Here is a 26,116-nt window from a genome sequence, read left to right as displayed (position 1 = left end):
TTTTTGGCGATCCGGTCCCCTTTTCATGATTTCCGAGTCGAAGTCCGGTTCGACTCGGCGTTTTTTAAAACGCTGGTTTAGAGAGAGAGAGAAATAATGTGTTTAGAGAGAGAAAAAAAAAATAAATGTTTAGAGAGATAAAAAGAGAGGTGGGCCTGGCTTCCCTATGTTTCTTTCACTCCATGGCTTTTTAAAGGCCTCCCTCCCCTTATCTACACTGGTCTCTCTCTCTCTCTACATGGCTTCTTAAAGGACTCTCTTCCCTTCTTTCCCCTTCTCTCTCTCTCTGTAGGGGGATCGCCCTCTTTATATCTTGACTCTTGAGCATGCATAAAGGAGTCTTGCAAGGGTTTGCTTCCTGAACTCGTTGTGGTCCATTAGAGGTGGGGGAGTCAGGTCTGTTAATTTTCTCTCTCCTACCTTCTTACCTTTTTCCTTCTCCTACTTTTTGTGTTTTTGGCGTATGTTATTAACCACCACCTAAGCGCCCAATACCTAACATCTCTTTTTTACATCCGTTTTTTTTTCTTCAAGCTCTAATTTGGGAGTGATAGTGGAGAGAGATAAATGTACAACCATATGGTCATGCAGATATATGGGGAAAACAAGGCCTTCTAGTTGTTTTTTTTTTTTTTTGTAAATTTTTTAGACATCCAACCCCTCAATGCTTTTGGTATCACACTTTAGACCCAAGTATTGTTTTTTCTCTCTCATCGGCCCTCTCTCTCTACCCGCCTATCTCCTCTCTTTAGAGAAATTAGAGAGTAGAAAAAATGGGCATAGAGAGATTGGGAGAGAGATTCCGGGAGAACGGTAAAGATTGGGTTGAGAAAGATTTTGGGAAAGCGAGACAAAAAAAAGGTTGAGAGAGATGGGGTTTTTTCTCTCATACTATTTTTTTCTGCTCTCTCCCCCGAAATCTCTCTAAGTCCATCCCGCCCCCCCCCCCCCCCCCCCCCCCCCCCCCCCAAATCTTTCTATGCCCATTTTTTTTGCTCTCTCCCTAAATAAGAGAGAGGATAAAGGGAGAGGGCGGATAGCGAGAGATAGAGAGGGCGAGTAGAGAGAGGGAGTAGAGAGGGCGGGTAGAGAGAGAGGATAAGGGTATTTTACTCTTAATTTTTTGATTTTTTGACTGGGAGAGTAAATACAAGAGGAAATAATGTTTGGATGTAAGATGTGATACTAAAACTATTAGAGGGAAATATGTCAACAAAGTATATTTTTGAGGTATTTATAATTTTCTTTTAGAACTACTTTCTTTGTAATTTCAATTACTTTTGCATTAATCCTTTTTCATTTATATATTATGTTCCTGCAGGAGCAATACTATATATTCACTCCTTGGACAAAGGACCTGCTTTGTACAATTTTTTTGTCATAAATTTTGGGAAACATCTAAGAGTTACAAGAGGATTTATTTCAAAAGAAATTTTTTGATTTTGAGATGTTTAAGAACTCACCCTCTAAAAATTGAACAGTCTCCATTCAATATTGAGATGTTATTTTTCTCGAATGTGTAGGGAGTGTGATATGAAAATACAAGGTTAGTCTATAGATTGAAGATGTTAGATCCCCAAAATTTAGTTTCATGAGGATCTATTAAATAGGATTTTTACCAAAGGAGTAAATATATATTATGGTCGCACATGCGCATGAAATTTTTTTGCCTTAATTTCTAAGCATAAAAGAAGCTTGAATGGTTTGGGTTCGCCTTCTTGCCTCGGTGTTTGGTATGTGATTTATATGAGCGTAAAATCCAAAAGCTTCTTTCTTTAACGCTACGTCCTAGATCCTCTCCCGTACTAACTCACCCAAAAAACATTAAAAAGTCCAAAAGCTTTTACACAATAACTAAACACAAACGGCTGAAAAGAAACGAATGGCTTGGAGCAACCATTTCCACACACAAAAAAAATTGTATAGGGGAGAGGCCCTAAACATTCTTAGGGCAACCATTTCCACACAAAAAAAATTGTATAAGGGAGAGGCCCTAAACATTCAAATTAAGGTGCACCTCAAAATTTTCTAATTAGGTACTAAAATAAATTTTAAAATAATACTAAGAATTTTTTACAACAAAATTACATGTCATGATAAAATTTTAATGTGCGCCTTAATTGGATTGTTTAAGGTTGCACCCTTATATTATCAAAGAAAAACTTGGAAATTGATTATCTCTAACTCGAATATCACGGATACAGGAAAGTGCTTTCAAATTCTAAAAATTATTTGTATTGTAACACAAATACACTTTTTTTTTGTAATGTTTAGTAATACTAAAATACTTTTTCTGTAATTTTTAGCTTAAGTTATCGCATATCGTATATCTATCACATGTAGATTTGTACCATTTTTGGAACTTCAAATCTCGCGATAAAATATCTAAGTTGAGTTTTTTTTTGTGAGGCTTCAAAGTGCGGCCTTACCAATTTTCTTAGAACCAGGGCCTCACTGAAACCTCGTCCTTTTTTTAAGTACATCTAAAGTGTAAATATATTTATTTATATTATACTTATTTTGAGGTTGGTCACTAGGAGATTATATCCCAAATTTTATAGTCCTACAAATATTTTTTGGTAGGATTTTTCCATGAGGGAGTGAATGGGCCATGTTCTCCTGCGGAGCTGGAAATTTTTTGGCTAAAAGTATTACACCACTTGTAAACAGTGGTCGTACCCACAAAATAATGGGCACTCGAATAGAAAAGGTAAGTTTTAAAATTTTTATTTTTGTAATGGATGTAGTGTCCATAAAGCGTATGCTTTATAAAAATAAAAATAAAGCCTCGCCTTGTATCTTCGTATTTTGGGCATCAAAAAACTTGATGGCTCTAAAATTAATTTTCAATACCGACTATGAAATCTGAAGCTTAAAAAATGCTATGGATATTATAGATATGTGAACACTTATCTTTAGGGCTAAGCCTAGATAGTGCACTATAATATACATTACATTTAGGGTTTGGAATATTAATTTCTTTTCACAATCATCATGGTCAAAGGCCAAGATATTCAATTTGAAAGTTTTTCGGCATCAAAACTACAATTTTCGGTAAGTTTTGTAGTAAATATTTACTTATTTTGATAGGGTTGCAGCCCCATCAAAACATTTTCCCTTCAAAAATAATGTTAGTCAAATTGAACATAGACGAACCAACAATCAAACCTAAGTGTGCATATACTGAGTTTTTTTTTTTTCAGAACAAGACAACTCGTCTATTGATTCTAAATGAATCCCAAATTTAAAATAGAATAATATTCATGCAATTATATGGTTAGAGGGACCAGATGTACAACGTGATCCTGCAGTAGTGAACTATTCAACCTCTATATTGTGTTATATCAGGTGTTTGACATGATAGATCCCGACCCTACTTTAACGTTGTTAATCGAAATCCATAATTGTTGGGTCGTTTTTCTTGTCATCATTCACATTTGGTAATTCAATATTTAATCTTATTCTCATGATTCACAATTGCGTAATCTCCTTTAGTCTAATCCTAGGTCTAGTCATGAACCCCACTAAACGTAACCCAAAAACCTTGGACTTGAACTTTAGGGCAAAAATGGGTCCTACCTCATAATCCTGCATCACACCTAGGCATATAACTTGACAATGTGGGACTTCTAGTAGCTAAGGGGAAGTTAGTTACCACCTAATAGTTTATCATTCGTACACATAAGTTGTTAAGGTGAGGCCACTAGTGGAAAAGAAATGCTGCTTCTCGCCCAAGGTCTCACAATATTTTGTATAGGGTTCGGATCCACCTAGGATCTAGATCCAAAAAGTATATATCAGATTTAGATTCAGATTTGGATCGGAATCCAGATCTGAATATGTTCAAATCTTTTATATTATAAAATTAAAATATAATTATAAAAGTTAAAATATATATATATATATATATATATATATATATATATATATATATATATATTACAACATATATAATAATAAATACTATTTACAAATAATCAGGTCAGATTTGTATTAGATCCACCAATATGCAGATCTGACCCGAATTACTGTTCAGATCTAGATTTTGGGATATGGATCCAAATTTTGGATCCATATCCGGATCTAGATAGGATCCGAATTTCGAGTTTTGGATTCAGACCAGGTAAATTTTCAACCCTACTTAACCCCTTGTCATGTTCTTCCTATGGGATGTAATTTGAAGTATGGTATGATCACAATTACATTTAGCTGTTAGATATAGAATCAAGTGGCTGGAGATAACAAAACTTTTTGTATATCAAGAAATTTTTGTAAACACTATGACCCATGTGCCATAATAAATAGTTTGATGGTAGTCCCTATACAGTAATTATTAAGGCTGGACAGGACATTCCGGTTTGACCAAATAGACGACTAATTAGTGCTTTCTCCAGTTGGACATTCGCTGGGCTTAGTTTTTCCTGTGAGCTAGTGGGCTCATCCAAGCTTTTTTCTATATATATATATATATGTATGAAGATACTACAAAACGTCTATAGGTGAAAATGAACAGTGATTTCACCTACTCTCATCATCATCTGAAGTTCATCGCACGGTCACGATTGTTCGGTATTGTTTTTTTTCTATTTTTTTCTACAAATCGGAATGACTTGAAATTTGGAGCATGTTTTCATAAACAATAGGATAGCCCACTAGCTCATATGAACATATGAGCCCAACGGCTCAAATTGAATCTGGGCCGATCTGACGATCAAGCATGTCCGATAGTATTTGAATTTTATTTATTTTTAGAAATTCAAATCACTTTAAATTTTAGGTGTGTGTTCATTAAAAATAGGTGAATTTTTGAAAAATATCAAAAAAATATTTTACATGAAATAAATTGATCAAAATACCCCTGAAATGTATTTTGGGGGTATTTTGATCATTTTTTTACATATAATTTTTTTATATATATATTTATTAGGTGCATCTTGATGAGAAGAACACATACCTAAAATTTCAAGTAATTTAGATTTATAGAAAAATAAAAAAAAATTCAAGTACTACCAGACATCTTTAATATTCAAATCGGCTCAGATTCAATCTGGGCCATTGGGTTTGTATGTTCATATGAGCTAGTGGGCTAATCCCATATTTTTTCTATATATATATATATATATATATATATATATATAGGGTGCGGTTTGTATAGAGCCTAGGCTCTAAACAATCAAGTTAGCGCCCACCTTCAAATAGTATCGAGAAATGCAGTTTCAATACTGGAAATCTTTATGAAAGCCTTAAAATATATTTACATATTTATTTATAAGGTTTAAAGCTTAAAAAATAGTGTAGATCGACATATCTATGAAAACTTGAAAATCTTGAAAATTGACAGTCCAAAAATGCGCTACAAAATACATTATTTTCCAAACATGAAATCCATTTTTTTCTCATGCCCATGCATCTTGATATCGAGATGATCAATTTGACGATATTTGGGCATTAAAACAATATCTTCTAGTGAAAGTTTTGAGGTAGGGTCAAATTTTGATTGTTTAGAGCCTCGGCTCTATATAAACTTTTCATATAAATTTGATCATTTCAAATTATTGAAATTAAATTTTATATTTTAATATGGTGCAAAATACTGTTAGGTATATATATCCAAAATTTTATCTTAACCAGATTTATAGAAAACAATTAAAATTAAATAATTTAAATTAAAAGGTGAAAACAGATTTTTAAGCAACTTTTAGCTCTTACTAAAAACGCCTCTACTTATTTTCTTTATTTTATGTTATCAGAAAGTAGATTAATAACGAGAGAATGAGTTTAATTTCGGTGCCCTCACGAAAGCTAATTTCAACACAGTATGAAAATGAGTGCCGAACTAATAGATATTTTGGAAAAAAGAAGAAGAAGAAGGAGACCATTTAACATAAAAAGTTACAATCATTCCTGTCTAATTTTGAATCCAGTCATGGGCTAAACTCAAAATACACAAGAAAAAAATCAATAATAGAGCCCTCAGCAATCTAATTTAATATAAATAGTTAAAAGTGAATGTGATCTCTTTATAATTAAAAAAAAGAAAAGAAAAAAAAAGAAGGAAAAAAGAAAAAAAAAAAGAATGCAAATAAAATTAAAAAAATTTGGAAACATAGGAAGAAGTTTCTATAAAGCCTAGGTTTTAGGAAAACAAAATAAAACCTCATCTACAATAGAAATTTCTACTATGACTCTAAAATCAATTTAACACCTACAGTAAATTTTGAAACTAAAAAAATATATTACAAATTTTGAGGACGGGAAAATACTTATTTTTAGGGCGAAATAGACAGTTTAACTAATTTATTAAAATATACACTATTTTTAGAGTTTGAATTCCTAATTTTTTTTTCACGACCATAATGTTCAAGTGGAGATGATTAATTTAAGATTTTCCAGTGTTTGAATTAAATTTTTGATGAGTTATGAGATGAGTCTTTACTTGTTTTGATAGGGCCGCAGCCATAGCAAACCATTTCCTTTTCAATATATCCCGAAGAAAATAGTACTCAAGTTTCCCTAATTTTTATTTATCCCAGCGTTTTAAAAAACGCCTAGTCGAAGCCGACTCGGAAATCGTAAAAGGGGACCGGATCGCTTAAAAAATCGGAAATCGTCCGGTTCTAGCGAGAACCGGACGATTCTGCCGATTCACTGTACGGAATCGGCGAGTCCGTAAGGATTTTTTTTTTTTTTTTTTTTTTTTTTTTTTTTTTTTTTTTTTTTTTTTTTTTTTTTTGTAATCCATGATAGATTTTTTTGTAATACTTGATCGATTTTTTTGTAATCCATGATCGAATTGTTTTTGTTTTTTTGTAATCCATGATCGAATTTTTTGGTTTTTTGTAACCCATAATAGAATTTTTTGTAATCCATGATCGAAATGTTTGTTTTCTTTTCTTGTAATCCATGATCGATTTTTTTGTTTTTTTGTTTTTTTCTTGTAACCCATGATAGAATTTTTTGTAATCCATGATCGAATGTTTTGTAATACATGATCGAAATGTTTGTTTTTTTTTGTAATCCATGATCGAAATGTTTGTTTTTTTTTTTGTAATCCATTATTGAATTTTTTTTTTTTTGCTTTTTTTGTAACCCATGATAGAGTTTTTTGTAATCCATGATTGAATTTTTTGTAATCCATGATCGAACTGTTTTTTTCTTTTTTTGTAATCCACGATTGAATTTTTTGTTTTTTTTTTTTTGTTTTTTTTTGTAATCCATGATCGAATTTTATGTAATCCATGATTGAATTTTTTGAAAATTTGTGATTTTTTTTTTTTAATCCATGATCGAATTTTTTTTTGTAATCCATGATAGAATTTTTTGAAAATTTGTGATTTTTTTTTAATCCATGATCGATTTTTTTGAAAATTTGTTATTTTTTTTTTTTAATCTATATTATTCAAAGAGAAAATGAGAGAGATGATGATTCTGAGGGCACCCTATCCCAGCCATATTATTCACATATCGAGTCCCAACAGCAACAGTGTAGGGATGAGCCCGAAATACTGTAAATTAAATGCTGAATGGCGGTTCATGCAGGGAAAGAACATATCAATATTCGCATATTTATTCAAAAACATGAAAATTCTTAATGGAGTACCCTCATTTTTTATTGAATTCCTAAAAAAAAATATTTATAATGAATTTTAATAATTTTTTCGAATTTTTTTTAAGCTTTATTCTGACAGATTCACCCGATTTTTAATCCGAATCGCCGATTCGTCGATCCGGATAGGTTTTTTGGAAGCCCGATCCGGGTCACCGATCCGTTTTTTAAACCATTGATTTGTCCCATTGAATTTTTGCAGGGTTAAAACGATAATTTACCCTTTTAACGAAATCTGGTGACGTGGCAATCTCGTAAGCTGTTTTCTGATCGATCTCTGCTATTTCTTAACTCTTTCTCCATAAAGAGACTTCCATTTTCGAAAAAGTGTCTTTAAAGGGTAATGCTCTTAAAATGGTAAAGAATATAGGATTTTATTCAGTAATGCAAAAGAGATGCAGGCTCTTTTAACTGATTGAAAGAGAGATTCGTCGCGAATTGGAAAAGATAAAGATTACTAATGGACATTTGCAGATAAATTTGTTCAGAAATGGAAAAGGAAAGAGAAATTTATATAGAAATGGAGAAGAGATGCATGATGATATCTGATTGCTGTCTCACCATTTCCGCCGCGCTTTTTTTCATGGAAAAAGACTATGAAATCATTAAATCTCTGTATGTTTGCAGGCTCGCAGTTCATCGTCTCAAAGGAAGTTCTCCACTTTATCCATGGCGTCTTCACTTGGAGCATGTTTCGGCCATTATCGTGCTAAATTTGGAGGTTCTGCTAAATTGGAGGGAGATTTGGGGGTGGTGATGAAGAAAGCTAGAGTTTTGAATTCAGAAGCGGCTGGTTTCAGCCTTAGTTTTCATGGAGCATTAATGAGGGAGCACTGGGATACATTTGGAGGTTCACTAAAATTGGAGGAGGATTCACATGAGCGGATGAAGAAAAACCCTAGGGTTTCTCGTTCCAGTCGTTCCAAGTTCCATGGTGCCTTGCAGTTAGAGCAACTGGCCTCTCAAGGAGAAAACAATTTGATGAAGAAACAAAATGGAAATGGAGTTTCTCCTTCTAAACTGGAGAAGAATTTCGCCAAGGGGGTGAAAAAGCCTAGGATTTTGATAGCAGGAGGAGGGATTGGAGGCCTGGTTCTTGCATTGGCTGCGAAGAATAGGGGTTTCGATGTCATGGTTTTCGAGAGAAATTTAAGCGCAGTGAGAGGAGAGGGGAGATATAGAGGGTCCATTCAGTTACAGAGTAATGCCTTAGCTGTGTTACAAGCCATTGATAAAAAAGTTGCAGAGAGAGTAATGGACGCTGGTTGCGTTAATGGCAATCGAATCAATGGCATGATAGATGGCATCTCAGGAGAGTGGTAAGCCTATTTTATCATAAGCCTATTTAAGGCGCACCTCCAAATTTTATCGTAACATGTAATTTTGGTATAAAACATTATTAGGATTATCCAAAAATCTATCTTCACATCTAATTATAAAATTTTAAACTCAAAAAATGGTTAAAATCAAGTCGATCTATAAACATATGAAAATCTTAAAATGGACGGTCTACAAGATACCTTATTTTTGGAACTCAAGAGTATTTTTTTTCTCATATTATACATCTCAATGTTGAGATGATCAAGTAGAGTCCTTTTCAACATTAAAGCGACATTTTCCAATGGATTTTTTAGGTGCATCTTTAATTCTACATTTTAAGGTTGCAACCTTATATATACTTTTCCCATTAATTTATTGTCTTGACCAAATTTTATCTTTTATCCTTAATTTTGGTTGTGACAAATTGTTTCCATGATATCCAGTGTGCACTGTTTCAAATGGCAGAAGTTTAGTTGGGTTTACTTACTCAAGATTTATACATACCGATTCGTTCAACGAGATATTGCATATTTCAAAACATATATTAAATACAAAATAAATTAATAAAGTGAATATTATAAAGTGAATAGCTTTGAAGTTGGTGGGAGTATGTTTTCTTGGATCCATTTTGAAGTGATGAGTAAGGAGATACGTGATACTTAAATAGAAAAATCTGCCAATCTCTTGTCCTCTACCAAGAATCTTGCCGTTGTGTGCATCTCAAAGGAAGAAGTCAAGTGTCGTGGGCTATTTGTTCAATAAGATAGGGTCCGGATCAATATTTGAAACCTAGAAGACTTTGGACAATTTTAATATAAAACTGATGAATAAAGTATTTATGGGTTCAAAATGAGTTTTGGCCCTTCTAGGAAGCAAAGCATTATGACTCATACAAGAAATTGGGATTTTGATTACCCTCTAAGGAAATGGATTTGACAAAGTTTGGAGAAAGCATTGGTCACACTAGAAAGTAAACCTTGGTGGCACATTTATTAGAATATCATGAAGAAAATAAGGTTGCATTATTGTCCAAAGATACATTAGTGAATTTTCAGTCAATTTTTTGTTGGTTGTTTTGTTTGCTGGTTACCTCAGAGTGTTGTAGATTGGTTATGTTATGTTTCTCTTTCTGTTCGTTTGAGTTATATTTATGTTGTGTTTTTTCTTGGAATAACTGTCCGGAAATTTTTTCAAAATATACATAACTTATCAATTTGTTTAACATTTTACCCATTTTCAGCTATTCTAATTTATGACCATGTATATTTTGATGGGATTTTTTGAAATTAAATAAAAAAAGGGTAAAATGTTGAATAGTTCATCTCTTAGGTGCATTTTGATAAGTTTTCGTAATGATCATCTATAGTTTTGTGCAATGGTTTAAAACAAGGACTAGGGTTGTGACTCTCTAGGGTCCTGAGTCTGAGTCAGGTCTGTCAAAGACTTGAGCAGGTATTAAAAACAATAATAATAGAATATTGGTACCCAACAAATCTAGGCCGGTTCCCTTGGGTATGGTTCCAGACACGGCAGCTGATCGAGTAACTCTAGCAAGTCCTAATTGGATTTGCCTAGTTTTGATTCACTTGTTTTTTGTATTGGAAACGTTTATATTCCCTGGACTTGCTACGAAGTTGGCTCTATTCCAACGAAACCGTACTTTCCTTTCTATTATTTCCACATTCTGTTGTTGTTCCTTTACCAATATCAAAGAAGATATTTTGACTACATTGACCTTGTGTGGAGACAAAAACAGAATTAAGTGATAAAGAGATTTGAAAATCCACCAAAGAATGGTCCTGTGATTTTCTTATTGGATGAAAATTTTTAGAATATCTTCATGATCCTTGAACCACGAAGAGTTACAGGCCATGAATTGCTCTCAAATTCTTGTTCTGGTTCATGCTTTAGCATTTCAAATTTGCAAGTCATGAAGTTTTCTGTTATCGCATCACTGATAATTGTATACCTTCTTTCCCTGATTTTTAGTAATCGTTTCACATTTGTGCTTTTTCGCCCATGTAGGTATCCTAATTTTATGCTGTGGTTATATTGAACATGTAATTTTCTTTGTATTTCAGAAAAGAAAAGCTCTCTACCCTACTATCTTATGAGTTTAACATTCAGACTTGTGAACTTGTGTTGTGTACTCATCTATTTTCCCTTTATTTGGGATGCTGTAGGTTTGTTCGGTATGATTATTTTACTCCTGCTGCAGAGAGGGGTCTTCCACTCACACGAGTTATCAGTAGGATAACTTTGCAAAAAATATTAATGGATGCTGTTGGGCCTGATGTTGTTTACAACATGTCTAATGTTGTAGACTTCACAGATGATGGCACCAAGGTTTGGATCACTTAAATGCTTTGGATTTTGCTGATTTGGCCACTGCATTGTATGTGGATATCTTTTACTCACAATAGATCATTTGATTGCAACACTTTGAGAAAATTTGTTCTACTTAGTATGCTAGATTTCTTTTGAATTTCAAATATGTAAGGAATCTAATTGGTTGGGAAGGAACTTAATGGAGGACCCACCAGAATAGGACACTACCTTAATGTCCAATTCTCTCTCTGTCATTGTTGATCATTTCCCTAAAACAAAGATGAATCAAATGTACTGCGGTTTGTTCATAGTCTATACTTTTATAGTATACTTCCCCTTGGTTGTATTGTTGTTTCATTACCATGATATCAGAATGCTTCTTAACTTCAAAACTATAAAACAGGTTACTGCAATTCTTAGCAATGGCCAACAATATGAAGGTGATGTGTTGGTTGGTGCAGATGGAATATGGTCAAAGGTAACTCACTTTGTAGGTCTTTATTTATATTGGTGAAGTTACTCGTTCAAGGGGAAAATCATAAATCAGTAAAGCAGACATATGGATCTGAGTTATTTTACTCATGCTCTGGTGTATTAAGTACCTGATGAATGGAAAGAATGGATTTTTTATCCTCTCCAATCCAGTTTTATGATACCTCTATTTTCTGAAAAGCTGCTCCGGTCCATCTTTAATATATTTTTGAGGTTGTTAAATTTCTTTATCTCTTTGCCCCATAGTGAAATTCTAGATTACAAACAAAATATTCATGAACAAAATTTTTGTCCTGTCCAGGCAGCTGCCTGTTATTATACAGTTCTTTGTGGCAGCTGTCCGAATTTTCCTTGTTTGTAACCAGCTTATTCAATTTTCTCTTAGGTACGTGGAAAGTTGTTTGGGAAGCAGGATGTTAAGTATTCAAGTTATACATGCTACAGTGGCTTAACAGAATTTGTACCGCCAGATAATGAGACAGTTGGGTAAGTGTATCTCAATTTAAATAACATATTGTAATCATCTGTGATTCCACCTATTATTGTGTAAGTCACATTTTCTTTTGAAGAATATTTTTACTTTATCATTATGACATTCATTGGTCGATGCAATTTTCATTGGTCTCATGATGAATAATATTTGAAATTTGATGTTTTTCTGTGAAGGTATCGAGTCTTTCTGGGTTACAAGCAATTTTTTGTTACTATGGATGTAGGAGATGGAAAAACGCAATGGTATGCATTCCACTACGAGCCTCCTGGAAATAGTGATCCTCCTGAAGGCATGTCCTTTTACCTGCCCTTGTGACCTGTTTAGAGATACTTAATGCTGCTGTCCTTATTTTCTGCATAGATGGCTACTTATACTGGATCAAGATTCAGGAGTGACACTCTATGTAAGAAAAGGGGCTGGGTCGTGGTGGTAGCACCCCATACCCAGTTACCATGTTGTTGTTTCCAATCCTGCCGACACCACCCACTGAGACCTTCAAAAGCTAACTCCCTGATCTATATGAAAAAACGGGTAGGGGCCCATCTTCCCCACTGAATTACCCAAAAAAAAAGGAGTGATGCTCTATGTTGCTAGTGAAATGCTTTAAACAAGTTGATCCAACGCTTTAATGTGTATTGCATGGTACTCAGACCTCCGTGCCAATGCTATATATCATACTTAGCTGATGCTTCCTTGTGCTACAAATGCTTCTCTCGTGAATAAAAGAGAATATATATAGTAACCTTTCAATTCTCTCTTATAGAGCGTGTCTAGCGTTTAGTAGATATAATCTATAGAGAGGAGTGGGCTTGCTCTTTAGCCTAGCAACAGCACTGTTATGCATCAGAAGGATCAAGTGTATTTGGAGATATATTCAAATCCTTCCACTCCTCTATAAACTTAGCATGAAAGAAGCGGTATTTCTCACTCTAAAGTACGCTCTCAAAATGCTTGGTAGCCCTATGGGGATATTGAGTTTGAGTAGCACTCTCATTTTAATCAAGTATTTCAAATCCTTAATATCCTTCTCGCACCTTTGGTTCGTCTAGAAAAGATATTTTGCAGGCCCATATTCTTTTTCAGGTCATTTAGTGGAGCTTGTAATCTGGATTTGGTTTGGAATGTCTTTGTTTTTTGAATTGTCATGTCAAGTATTCACATTGAAAATATTACATTTGCAGTTGAATATATTTATTATTGAATGATTTAGGTAAAAAAAGACGACTTCTTCAATTATTTGGAAATTGGTGCAATCTAGTTGTAGACCTACTTCATAAAACTCCAGAAACCACGATTCTTCGGAGAGATATTTATGAAATAGATATGTTGGGTACCTGGAGCAAAGGTCATGTGACGCTGTTGGGTGATGCTGCTCACGCCATGCAACCAAATCTAGGGCAAGGAGGATGCATGGCCATTGAGGTATGCAAATTTGCTTTCGTTCGCTCCCTGTTTAATAAGTAAACCACATGTATTTCTTTGTCTTTTAAGATAATTGAGTTGATTATCACTTTATCCTGAAAAAAGAAAAAAAGATACTTGAGTTGATTGTTGAAGTTACTTGGTTTAGGCCTGTGGTAGTTATTGAGAGAGAATGAAATTCTATTTCTCTCTGTTATAGAAGTAGCCATTATTTGAAGGAATGATGGTAACTAGCAATAAAAGTATCATGGTCACTTAATTTGCACATCATACTGCAGGATTGTTACCAACTTATCATTGAGCTTGAGAAAGCTGCCAAGCTTGGGTTCAGAAATAGATTATGCAAAGAAATTCCTTACGCCTTGAAGAGGTACTGAAATAGACCTTTAGTTTTTTCACCTTGGGGGGCCATATATGAAAATTTTCTTTGAAAATCTCATGATCCTTTTGGCGAATTTCAGAAACATTGTCATCTGTGTGTGTGTGTGTGTGTACAACATAATGCAAATGTCTGATGCTGCGCTATTCCTCACAATTTCCTTAATATTTCATGGTTTTTTATTTTTGTTCATATTTCTATTTTCCTTGAGATCTTATTGTGCAAAATCAAAATAACAAATCTCTCTCTCTCTCTCTTTCTCTCTCTCGCTCTCTCTCTCTCTCTCTCTCTCTCTCTCTCTCTCTCTCTCTCTCTCTCTCTCCACAACCCAATACACGACATATACTCAAAAGTTTTATGATATTTGTGTCAGATATTGCTTAGAATTTCCTGAATATTTCAAGATCTTTGAAGTTTTCCCAATACTTTTATTTTCCTTAAGATTTTCTTGAAAAAAATAGAAATGTCAAGATTTTCCTTCCGAACGAGTCCCCATGTTTTATTTGCGGGGTTTATTCTGTTGTTTCGAATGGCATGGGACTCACTTCACATTTTTGTTGGGATGTTTAAATAAACAGATATGAGAGTAAGAGGATGTTGCGGGTCGGTATATTGCATTCTATAAGTCGATTGGCAGCAGATTCATTATCCTTCTACCATCCTTACTTTGATGTCGGACTAGGAACCATTTCAGTAAGAATTTTGTCCTTTAATTTGTATTTTGTGGAGTTTTACTGAATACATCCTTTGTTTTCCTTATGTGCTTGAGGTGAAACAAATGTTTTTTTATCACTGACATTAAGGGAAAGTGTAAAACAATCCAATGGATTATGTATGGTCCATAGGGTCATCACCATCGAATGATAATGGATAGAGGTTGGGAACCAAATTGAGGTCATGTTGCGTTCTTGTGGGGCCCTGTCTCCATAACCTTCCATCACTTTATTATAAAGTTACTGCTGTGGTTTATAGTGTACTTTCCCCTAGGTTAACAACATGGAACCATGCATTGGTTAATAATGTACAACAACACATTCACTTTGAAAGCCCTAACCATTGCAGCTCCTACGGTAAATGCAGGTAAAAAATCATCTTCTTTTTGAGGCGAGGCACTTCGTGCAATTTGGTTTGTCAGTGATGATGGATTGGATTACAGCAGGGAATAGGTACATTGAGAAAGTGTAACTAGTTTTTTTTAGCCTAAATGTTTAAAGAGGTAAGGCAAATTGGTTGCCAGTGTAACTGATTTGAATCCACAAATAAGATGTCGTGTTTCTTTCTTGTTTTGACACCTTTCCTTACGCAAAAGCAATGAATACAATACATTTAAGAAAAAGGAAGATGGTTCTCAAAAGTTGAAGAAGAATCTGCTGAATGGAACAAATTTGAAATTTGAAAAAAAAGAGAAATGTAAACCTAGAAAAAAAGAAAAGGAAAATTTCATGCAAAATGTTTCCTAGTTGTTTCTTTTTCTTCCTTAAGATTATGTCTCACTTTTTCCTTCTCTTTGGTGAAACAAAGGCCTTTCTAGTTGGAAAACCATCATTAGAGTGATTTGAAACTGATGGATAGAGGGAGATTGCCTCTCTCACTCTCTCTCTCTCTCCATACACACACATACCCACACAAATATGGGGTTTGTCTAGAGTTAACAACTCCTCAAAATACAAAGATTAATGTTAGAATGAGTTGTAATTGGTGTATTTATGAAAACATCATTATTTTTGTCAAAAAAACAATTTTTATAGGTTACTTACTCATTAAGGGTAAATTTGAAATTTTCATACAAGTAGAATGCTTTTTGGGAAGTCAATTGTCCTGTTATTTGTACACTAACTTTGTCTTTTAATAAAAAGTTCAACTTTTACCCTTATAAAGATAACAAAAATGCCCCTTGTCTTTTAGCGATAATTATATGTATACCCTTTCCTGGTGAGCAAGCAACTACAAAAAGTAATTTCTTTAAAAAAGAAACTACATAGTTAGTAAATACACTACTTATAACCCATTCTAGCATTAAACTTTATATTTTCAAGGGTTGTGAATTCTAGCGGGGTGTGTGTCTACATATATATATGTGTGTGTGTGTGCATGTATTTGTGTGTGTGTGAAAAAGTTTATATAAAGTTGACACCTTAAAACGTAGAATTAAGGTGCACCTTAAAAGTCCCTCGAAAAAAGTTGTTTTATATTGGGAAAAATCAAATTAACCATCTTGACATTAAGATGTATGAATATGGAAAAAAGAAAGAATTCAAGTTCCAAAAATAGTACGTCTTATGATACATTATGAGATGTATGTGTGAATTTTTGTGGGGCTAAAAACATGCCTAATTGTCCATATTTGGTCAAATTTGCTAATCAATTTTTTAATTTGGCAAGTAAGATCAATTAAGTAAATTTTAGGCCATGCGAGGGCACAATGGTGTGCCTAGGTTGGGCACATTCAAAGGAGGCAACACCTTTATGGGTGGGCCAGAGATAGGGGTGTAACAGCCAAGTCATGGCGGTTAAAACGTTGGAAAGTTTCTAGAACTGACCCTGGCAGGAGCCAGTCGCCATGTGGCTTCAATGCAAGCCATGCAGTTGGGCTGACCCACACATATTGCCTTGCATTTGAAATTCAAAAGTTGTAACCAGGGTCTAAAAACCCTTGGTCTAGACCCTTGAGGGGCGTGTGGTGCAGTATACCTTGTAACTGTATAGAGTAATAAAATTGTGGCACGACCTTTCTAGGCCTTTGCATACACCTTTGTACGTATTTGCTTGAGTGAGTGGTGTGTGAGAAGGCTAAGCCTAAACCCCAAATAGCTAGACTTCGGAGCAAGGGCCATACAGTTAGGCTAGACAAAAAATAACTTTGTGACATCGGTATCGCTGCAGGCTCATACTTCTCTAAGATATCGCCCCTGCAATGATCGATCAAATGACTCAAGTGAAGGAGAGACTTGTAGCTTGATCAAATGGTCACTTGAGTCGCTGCCTTAGGAGAGAGCACCTTGGCTCTCAGCATCTCACTGCTCGACTAGATGCAATGGTGGAGACTCATGAGGAGCAAGTTAGTGCTTGGAGAATCTCTATGGGGGACCTAGAGGCTGATTTTGCTGCCTTATCCAACATGTTTGAGGAGAACCTCGAGACACTGACAGGGGAGCTCAATCTAATCAAGAAGGCATTGAGTAACTCCCCAAGCATGCTTAAGCCACTTAGAGTTTGAGTAGTTGAGCCCAAACCTTTTGATGGACAAAGGAGTGCTAATGAGTTTGAGAACTTCCTCTAGGATATTTTAATGCTGCCATGCTCCAGAAGAAGGCCTTGTGACTGTAACCACCACATACCTCATCAGAGATGCTAAACTTTGATGGAGGACATGCACCATTGATGGATCGAGGCCTCCTGTTGCGACTTGGAAGGACCTCAAGTGGGAACGCAAGGAGCAGTTCTTACCAAGTAGTGTGGCTTGGATAGTAGGGGAGACATTAAGAAAATCAAGCACCGCCACTGTGCAAGAGTATGTGAAGAAATTCTCTAGTCTAGTGTTCTAGGACTCGAACAAACATACTTGGACTCGGCCGAGTTACACAGCCTCGCCCTATGGGCGAGACGAGTTTTTCCCAAGTTTGATGTACGTCATGTATAAGCTATATATATTATTATGTTGATTTTGACTCAAATACGCACAAAGTGCTTGTTGGGTGCCATGCATGGTTACCCCTCATCACATTGAGGGTTTGAACCCCCCGCACGAACACTTCCACATTATTGTTTAAATTGAGCCCCTTTCTTTTTGACAAGCTAAAAAACAACTCCAAAAAGAGCACCTTTGAGCATGGAAGCCGAGACCTCTTGGCAAAGAGGCATGCCATCGGCGGCACAGATAACGAATACGCCGTTGTGAGTTTGACGTAGAAAAATGAAAGATTATTTAACATATATTAATGTTTTGGGCTTTATTTTTACTTTTTTAACACGAGCTGGACTCGGGCAAGTTACTTGGACTCGCCCAAGTAACTCGTCTTTGCCAAGGGTCAAGTAGTACCTTGGCCAAACTGAATCTCGGAACACTGCTCTAGCCTCATGCATGACATCAAGAACATGTCTGAGGAGGACAAGTTGTTCAACTTCATGGTTGTGCTGCATTGATGGCCTCAGGCGGAGCTGAGGCCACCAAGGGTTAAGGATCTCCTTGCAGTTGTGGCTGTGGAGGAGTCTCATGGACTATAAACTCAAAGCTCCTTCTGAGGGTTCATGTCTAGGCAAGGCAAAAGCCGTGGTAGAAAAATTGGCAGGGACCCAAATCTTCAAGAAGTTGAGTGGCCTAGAGGGGAGTCTTCTAGTAAACCAGGTGCTAACAAGGACTGCTTGGGTTGCTTCATCTGCAAAGGTCCCCATTGAGACAAGGACTGCACTCACTAGGAGTCGTCCAAATGGTGCCCAAGGGAGAAGAAGAGGTAGTGCCGGCCACTCCTCTTCAGCTGTTTGCTATGCAAAAGGTGGATAAGGAAGTACCCACCAGAGGTGGCCTCGTGTACATGAGAGTCACCCTAAATGGCGATGAGGCTAGAGTATGGTGGACATGGTATCCAAGAATGATGAAGGCTGTGAACTCAGTGGGCTAGTTTGTTGTGCTGATAACTAACAAGGTGTTAGCTAAGGTCGGGACTGGAATGGGTGCATTTCGCTTATAGTTGTGCTTTGGATGACTTCATGGTAGTTCTTGGGTTGGATATTTTGACAATGTACAAGGCATAAGCTGTGCCACACCTCGTTGTGGTGGCAATTATTGATGAAAGTTACCCTTTCATGGTCCGGTGGCTAGCAAAGACAAGGGAAAGATGTTATCTGTGCTATAACTAAAGACTGGGTTGCTGCAAGAACATGCCACCTACTTGGCAGCTCCTATGACCAAGGAGATTGGAGATGGCTTGATGGTGCCTCCCATAGTTGAAGGACTCTTGAAAGATATGTAGGCATTATTCCCCAGAGCTCCCTAGGACCTTTCCCCCCCGGTGTGTGGTTTAGCACTACATTGAGCTCTAGCTGGTGCACATCCAATAGCTAGAGCCCCTTATCACTTGGATTCATCAAAGGGAGCTGAACTCCACAAGCAGCTAGATGAGTTGCTGGATCCACAGATGATCTAGCCATCCAAGTCCTCTTTTGGCATATCGGTATTGTCCCAAAGAAAGCATGATAGTTCCTGGATGCTGATCATCTAATGCATGATGTTCATTGGAAGTAAATCGATCTCTTTGTTGTTGTGTGCTTAGATGGCATAGTAGAGTATAGCTAGACCCTATATGACCATGTTAAGGATCTGAGGTCAGTGTTGGAAAGGTTAAAGGCAAATTGGTTGAATGCGAAATTTGAAAATTGTATTTTTGCCTAGGAGGAGATCATGTTCCTCAGGCACAAGGTTGGTAGAGGGGTGATCAAGATGGATGTCAGGAGGTGCAAGCCATTCTCAAGTGGCCACAACTTGAGGATGTCTATTGAGCCATTCTCCTTTTTGGGACTAGATAAGTATTAAAAGCGGTTCATTGAAGGTTACCCTAGAAAGATTGTGGCCTTGAACAACCTTCTTAGGAAGGAGGTCAAGTGGGAGTGGGCAAGGGCCTGTGAGGTAGCATTTTGGAAGTTGAAGAGGGAATTACCGGCAAACTGGTGCTGCACCTCCTAGACTTCGATAAGCCATCTGAGGTGCAGACGAGTGCCTCCACTTACGCAATTGGAGAAGTCTAGACCCAGGACGAGCACCTTGTGGCTTTTGAGTGCCAAAAGCCTAATGAGATTGAACAAAGGTATTTAGTCCATGAGAAAGAGATGACCATTGTGGTGCACTGCCTAAGAGTTTAGCAACATTACTTGCTCGAAAGTAGGTTTGTGGTGCCAACAAATAATATGCTTAGAGTGAGTGTCATGATGCCCCTACTGCAGGTCATCTGAGCCAGGATAGGACCATAGCACACTTGGCCAGGAACTTCTTGGTCCACATGGAGCAAGATGTAAAACACTATGTTCAAACATGCCTTGTTGCCAACAAGAGTAGACAAATTGGCAGAGGCTGGCCGGACTACTCGAGCGCCTTGTTATCCTTGAAGGTCCTTAGATGTCCATGGACTTCATTAGCGATATACCCCAGGTTGATGGCATAAGCCAGATCATGGTAGTGGTCAACCGGTTCTCCAAATATGCACCTTCGTTGCAGCATCTGACAGTTGCACTGCTGAGGTAGCAATAGAGTTGTTCCTCACACATGGTGAAATTTTGCGGTGCCTTGGAGGACATTGTAAGTGACTAAGATGCTAGGTTCACTGGAAGGTCTTGGGGGTACTTGTTCTAGTTGATGGGGGTGAAGCTAAATATCTCAACGAGCTACGACCCTTAGATAAATAGTAAAACACAATGGGTGAATGTAATCTTGGAGTACCTTCGACATTACGTGATGGCTAACCAACACAAATGGTTCAAACTGTTAGATATGACCCAGTTTTGCTATAATCTTCATCACAACTCTTCGACGAAAAAGAGCATCATCAAATTAGCAATTGGTCAGCAGCCCCTAGCACCACATGATGTAGCACTGCAACAAGGGCAGGTGTAGTGTCCAACTGCTAGGTCTTGAGGAGAACAGTTTGAGGAGGTATGTGACTGCCTTGACCAAGCAGTCAAGTGTATGAAGAAGTGTGTGGACCAAGGCCGGGAACATTTGGAGTTTAAAGTGGGGAATTGGCTGAGGTTCAAGCTCCTTCCATAGATTTGGAAGAAGATTAGTTCCAATACAGTACCTCATGGACTTGTCTAGAAAGGCGACCATACGGTTATGAAAATTGGCCTACTGCATTCTCTCCTTGACCGTATTGGTGCATCCATTGTTTCATGTGAGCTTCTTGAAGCCCTCTGACTGCAACGAGGATGAGATGAGAGCTCAAGTTGTTTGAACGCAAGGTTGAGATCATCTTGGCTCGGTGTGTGTTGGGTCAAAACAAGAATCGAAGGGTGGATTTCCTGCTTAGGTGGAATGGTTTGCCCGAAGTAGCTAGATGGGAAAGAGATGTAACCCTCTAGCAGTATGAGGGTCTGATACAAAACTTCTTGGTTAGACACCTGATGACGACGTTGGGAACTGTTGATGGGGGACACTCGTCTAGCTGCCAACTTGGTGTGCGCATGCTGGCCAAGGGCTCGGTGCAATGACCCGTCCTTTGATGCAGCCAACAACTAAGGAAGAGGCTCAACGAGTGTCACGTACAAACTTGTGCTACTTTTTAGTGCAGGACCTTCAACTCCTAGTGATTCAATTATTTAAGCTGCCAAACCCATTTGAAGAGCAGACTCAAGTATTGGGCTGACCGACTCATCGTGGTGGACAAGAAGGCCACGGAGCATGGTGCATGCAGGTTGAGACCTCACTGCCACTCGAGGGCACGATTGGATGATGAGCTAGTGTACCCAAGTTGTCCAGGCATCAAATTCAAATTCAAAGGAGGTAGTGCCATCATTAGTGAACCAGAGATGTGGGCGTAATGGCCAAGTCATGGTGGCTTCATTGCGGGCCATGCATTAGGGCTTTGCCAACTTTTATTGCCATTCAAAAGTTGACTGGGTCTGTATAAACCCTAAGCCCAGACCCTTGAGGATTATTTGATGCAGTAATTCGCATAACTGTGTAGAGCAATAGAATAGGACCATGGCCCTTCCTGACCCTTTGTGTAGGCCCTTGTGCATGTTCTCTTGTGTGAGTGATGTGTGAGAAGGTTGAATCTGACTTCTAAGTTAGTTGCTAGACTTAGGAGCCAAGCCGCATAGTTAGGCTAGACAATAAATAACCTTGTGACAACAAATATATATAGTTAAGTTCAATGTATTTCTAACATAATATACATATTGGATATCGCATCTGCTTTGCGCTTTGCTCATGTAATTAGGACAAGAAAAAATTCAGTTGTAGCTGTAGCTTTGCATGCTAAGGTGCATAGTCGTTGTAGCTAACTAAGCTAAGGCAAGGAAAAGAGCTCACTAAGCTCAAGGAAGCAAAGCCCTGCTAACTAAGCAAGCAAACAAATCCTGATGGTGAGTGGAGTACAGTCAGTTGATTGGGAGTGGATTTATGAGAAAGAAGCGCAAATAATCATATGAAAACAATGAAAGCCAGTTGCTGAGGAAACGGTAGAACCATAAATACCATCCAAACTAGTCAGAGGTTCTTGGTAATATGCCATTCCTTGAAACCCAGTGGATACTAAAGCCATTGAAATGGTAGCTGCTAAAGTGTAAACTGGTTTTTTTCCCTTCCCTGCAAGTATAGCATTATGAGCCCAAGATATGGCAACTCTGGAAGGAGGGAGATTTCTTATTCAAATTAATGTGCAAATCTCTCCATTTTTGGTTTCCATGCTAGAACATATTTCTATTTTTGGCAAATATTGATTCACATAGCCCAACCACCTAGGTGGTGGTTTTATTTAACTTTTTAATTTGTGATGTACTTGTATATTGTTTGAATTCCTGCCGTCATTGATATAATATATCTCTTTGTTGCTTCAGATGAAATCTTGAGGGTTGGGGTGCCAAAGAGTGGACTCTGACAAATGTTAGTTCTTCTCCTTAGTCCATAGTTGATAGTTTTCTTTTTACTTCATGTGGCATTATGTTACGTTGATTCATTTTTTGAAAATATGAATGCAAAAATCATTCAAGAAAAAAAAAAGTTATATTTTTCACTATTATCTTTATTATATATCATGTATATTCTTGGTTTATTACATTTTGCACCTCCATCCTATTCAAAGCAGGTCAGGGCGCCATTTATAAACTGGGAGGAATACAACTGTAGATGACTGATGTGTGATATATGGCACAGCATCCAACATCCATTCTCATCACTTGGGGTGGGATACTAATCTACCCAAGTGAATGGCTTCGTCTGGGACTGTAGTTAAATCCTCATCACGCATCATCATTAATCGTTAGTGGATGTCCTGAAGTACCATGTATCATATGCCTTATGGTGTATGATATACTCTCTAATAAAATGGGGAGTCAAGATGTGACATCCTCATTTCTGTATGGCATGATGCCCTTATCCACCGCTATTTGTGTTTCCAAGTCATTGTTTTTGGGATGCATGATCTGGTGTCCTGGGCTAATCTTCATCGCCTATCCCATTTGAAGGTGGAGATGATGCACAATGGGCGGGCCCATGTTAAACAGCACGGCCGACCAATCAATCTAGATTGCCACTATCATGGGTGTTGACGGTGGCAAATGCACATATACCATTGTGTGCTCCTTATTGTTTTCTTTTAATTTATTGGTATGAAGATTGAAATATGAGTAGGGGGCATCATGACTTACAGTACTAAATTAATAATATAATAAATGGACTCTAACTTCCTTTATAGAGGATTGAGATTTGCATTTATTTCAAACTTGAGATTAAACCCACAAAACCCATTATTTGATACATGCGAAGACAATAATGACAAAGTAACCGTGGATGTTATAAAATATGCTAAATATTTGAGTATGATTGTGTCACACCCCAAGAATTTACAATAATGTTATTCTTGAGATGTTATAGTCAAAACATATATACATCTCTTGATAGGACAAATTTACAGTGACAAATTTTTACAAAGTAACAAAAGAAAGCTTAAGCACAACTACAATATCTTTCAAATTTGATCCTGACGAGCACTCAAAATGAAACCGCAGTTATCCTAAAAAATATTTACTATAGTTTGATGAGTTTGGCTACTCAGTAAGTGATCATCATAATCTTAAAAATAATCATCGATGAAAGATATAAACAAACTTTCAAAATGGAGGTCAATTAAAACAATGCGAGCACAAGCATTAATAGATAATAATTTCACTTTCAGAAATGTACAATTAAACATAATCCAAATGATTGAAATGCATATAACATTTTAACGGCAGTACATGATTCAAAAGATTCCACAAAATTACCTTACTGGCGTCCCAAGTAGGTCACTTATATACCCCATTAGCGTCCTGATGGGTCCACTTAATCCCTATCGGCGTCTCAGATAGGTCCACTTAATTCCTATTGGTGTCCCAGATAGGTCCACTTAATTCCTGCAGGTCCATTTATATCTCACCGGCGTACCGGATGAGTTCACTTAATCCCTATCGACATCCCGGATAGGTTCACTTATACCACACCTGCGAACCGGATGAGTCCACTTGCATACTTAAAGTATTTCTAAATCTCTTTAAACATTCGAAAGCAGCAATATCATGTACTCAACATATCACTGAAATAATTAATATGAATTTCACAGAAACCATTAATAACAGTCACTTTCAATAACATTTCAAAAATAACCAATCAAATATTTTGAGTTCAAATTTAGAAAAGTAGCAGTTCGTAAAGACATTTTAGCATAATTGCCAATTTAATATGTATAGAAAAACTCTTATAGAATTTCAAGAATACGGAATTATCAAAATTTATGAGATGTCAATTCGCAATTAAACATTTCACAACAATGTTATAATCAATTACAAAAATATCAATTTTCAAATAATAAAGCAGTCATTGCACATGAAATTTACAATGTCTAAATATTCAAAAACAATAGAAAGAAATCTTACAATTTTACTAACAGCAGAAATATCACATTTATTTAAAATAATTTTATTTCTAAAATTTTCTAACAATAGATAAGAAAAATAAATAACTAAATTTATTTTTCTAAGAATTTACAGCATTTAAAATTTCTAATATTATAATTTTATTAAAAAGATTATTTTTCAAAATAATGAAGCCACTTGCGCATAAAATTTATCGCGCCTAAAATTCATGATAATAAGCAGAACTAATTATTTCATTTCATTTTTAAAAAGAACGGATTAAATTCAAGATAATGAAGTCACTTACTTAAAATATTTGAGAGGGAGCTTTCGATAGCTAGAGAGAGAGATATCAAAATTTTCTAGAGTGGGAGTCCTCGCCTATCGTATTTAAATTCTTATAATGCTATATCATAGTTTTTTTATTAAGTTACACCTCACACATGAGGTGTAACCGTTAAATTACACTGTAAACGCCTAAAGCCCACGTCCTTTAGTGAATGTGGCAAGAGCCAGGCAGCAAAAGCTTTGAAAATAGTGATGGTCCCTAAGGACCATCATGCTCATACGAACTATTACTTATTAAAAATTTTATTTTAATTTTTTTTTATTTTTAGGATTATGATAATCACTTACTAAGTAGCCAAACTCATCAAACTATGGTAAACATTTTTCAGAATAACTGCGGTTTCATTTTGAGTACTCGTCAGGATCAACTTTAGTAGATATTGTAGTTGTGCCTAAGCTTTCTTTTGTTATTTTGTAAGAATTCGCCACTGTAAATTTGTCCTATCAAGAGATGTATATATTTTTTGACTGTCACATCTCAGGAATAACAGTATTGTAAATTCTTGGGGTGTGACAGCTTGTCTGGGAGGAGTGGATTTGCATGCCCCGATGTGGATATTAATGATGATGTTAGGAAATATTCTCTGATCTCTAGATCTAAGTAAGATCTAATATAGGAATTATTAAATACACCTTTTGTATATGAAGTCCCAATTGTATCCAGGCTTTTAGCTTATGCAGCCGGTTTCTCTAGTATATTATGGTCCTCTGAAATCCGTTGGAGCTGCAAGCCAGGCATATTATGTATTTAGACAATGTTTAAGCCAGAAATGAAATGCTATTATTAATTAAAATAAATAAATAGAAAAACCTTGATGGCGGCCTTGATTGTAATGGTATTTTAACATTGAACCTTTCAACCAGCTTTCTTTGTTAGGGAAGGTGATAAGAGATGATGTTATTGTTATTTCAGCACCTTGAGGTCTCTGGAATGAAGTGGAATGCTCTAGGGTGATGAATATCAAGATGTTTCATTTTAGGGTTTGTTTTAGTCAAGGTATAAAAAGGAATTTGGGTGCCATCCAATTGGCCATATTTAAAGGTTCTGGAAACATAGAGTTGAGCTACAATGAAAATATGAAATTGGACGTCTGCATTTTAAAAAAGGATTAATGCATACTTTCCATTC

The 26,116-nt window shown here is 36.3% G+C and overlaps 1 protein-coding gene across 18 annotated transcripts; it reads left to right on the top strand.

Annotated features, from left to right (window-relative positions):
- Positions 1 to 219: 219 nt before the first annotated feature.
- On the top strand, positions 220 to 26,116 carry LOC18439793 (zeaxanthin epoxidase, chloroplastic). Of its 18 annotated transcripts, none has more exons than XR_016052720.1 (12): positions 220 to 396; positions 8,234 to 8,925; positions 11,110 to 11,272; positions 11,658 to 11,732; positions 12,132 to 12,232; positions 12,413 to 12,481; positions 13,450 to 13,661; positions 13,940 to 14,031; positions 14,619 to 14,733; positions 15,121 to 15,206; positions 22,588 to 22,633; positions 22,836 to 23,441. XR_016052720.1 is itself a non-coding variant. In XM_088862866.1 (12 exons), the coding sequence occupies exons 2-11, from the start codon at positions 8,276 to 8,278 to the stop codon at positions 22,589 to 22,591; spliced, it is 1,614 nt and encodes a 537-aa protein (XP_088718992.1). In that variant the 5' UTR covers positions 220 to 396; positions 8,234 to 8,275; the 3' UTR covers positions 22,592 to 22,633; positions 25,901 to 26,116. The 18 variants fall into 18 exon arrangements, 10 of the variants coding, with proteins under 10 accessions (XP_088718992.1, XP_020526425.1, XP_088718994.1 ...); XM_088862866.1 differs by lacking the exon at positions 22,836 to 23,441 and adding an exon at positions 25,901 to 26,116 and having other exon boundaries at positions 12,413 to 12,528; XM_020670766.2 differs by having other exon boundaries at positions 12,413 to 12,528.

The sequence above is a fragment of the Amborella trichopoda genome, chromosome 3 (assembly GCF_054954075.1).
Source record: "Amborella trichopoda isolate Santa Cruz 75 chromosome 3, AtrichopodaSantaCruz75HAP2 v2.0, whole genome shotgun sequence".
In the NCBI taxonomy this organism is placed as follows: Eukaryota; Viridiplantae; Streptophyta; class Magnoliopsida; order Amborellales; family Amborellaceae; genus Amborella; species Amborella trichopoda.
The sequence above is the reverse complement of the archived record's forward strand: the minus strand, read 5'-3'. Positions and strand labels throughout refer to the sequence as shown.

What these genes read in the sequence shown, in the direction of transcription:
- LOC18439793 (XM_088862861.1), top strand. Translation starts at nt 2,612, where the DNA reads ATGTTCTCCTGCGGAGCTGGAAATTTTTTGGCTAAAAGTATTACACCA. An exon ending in CCAGATAATGAGACAGTTGG is followed by an intron (nt 12,233 to 12,412) that starts GTAAGTGTATCT and finishes TTTTCTGTGAAG; the next exon opens with GTATCGAGTCTTTCTGGGTT. An exon ending in AAATAGTGATCCTCCTGAAG is followed by an intron (nt 12,529 to 13,449) that starts GCATGTCCTTTT and finishes TGAATGATTTAG; the next exon opens with GTAAAAAAAGACGACTTCTT.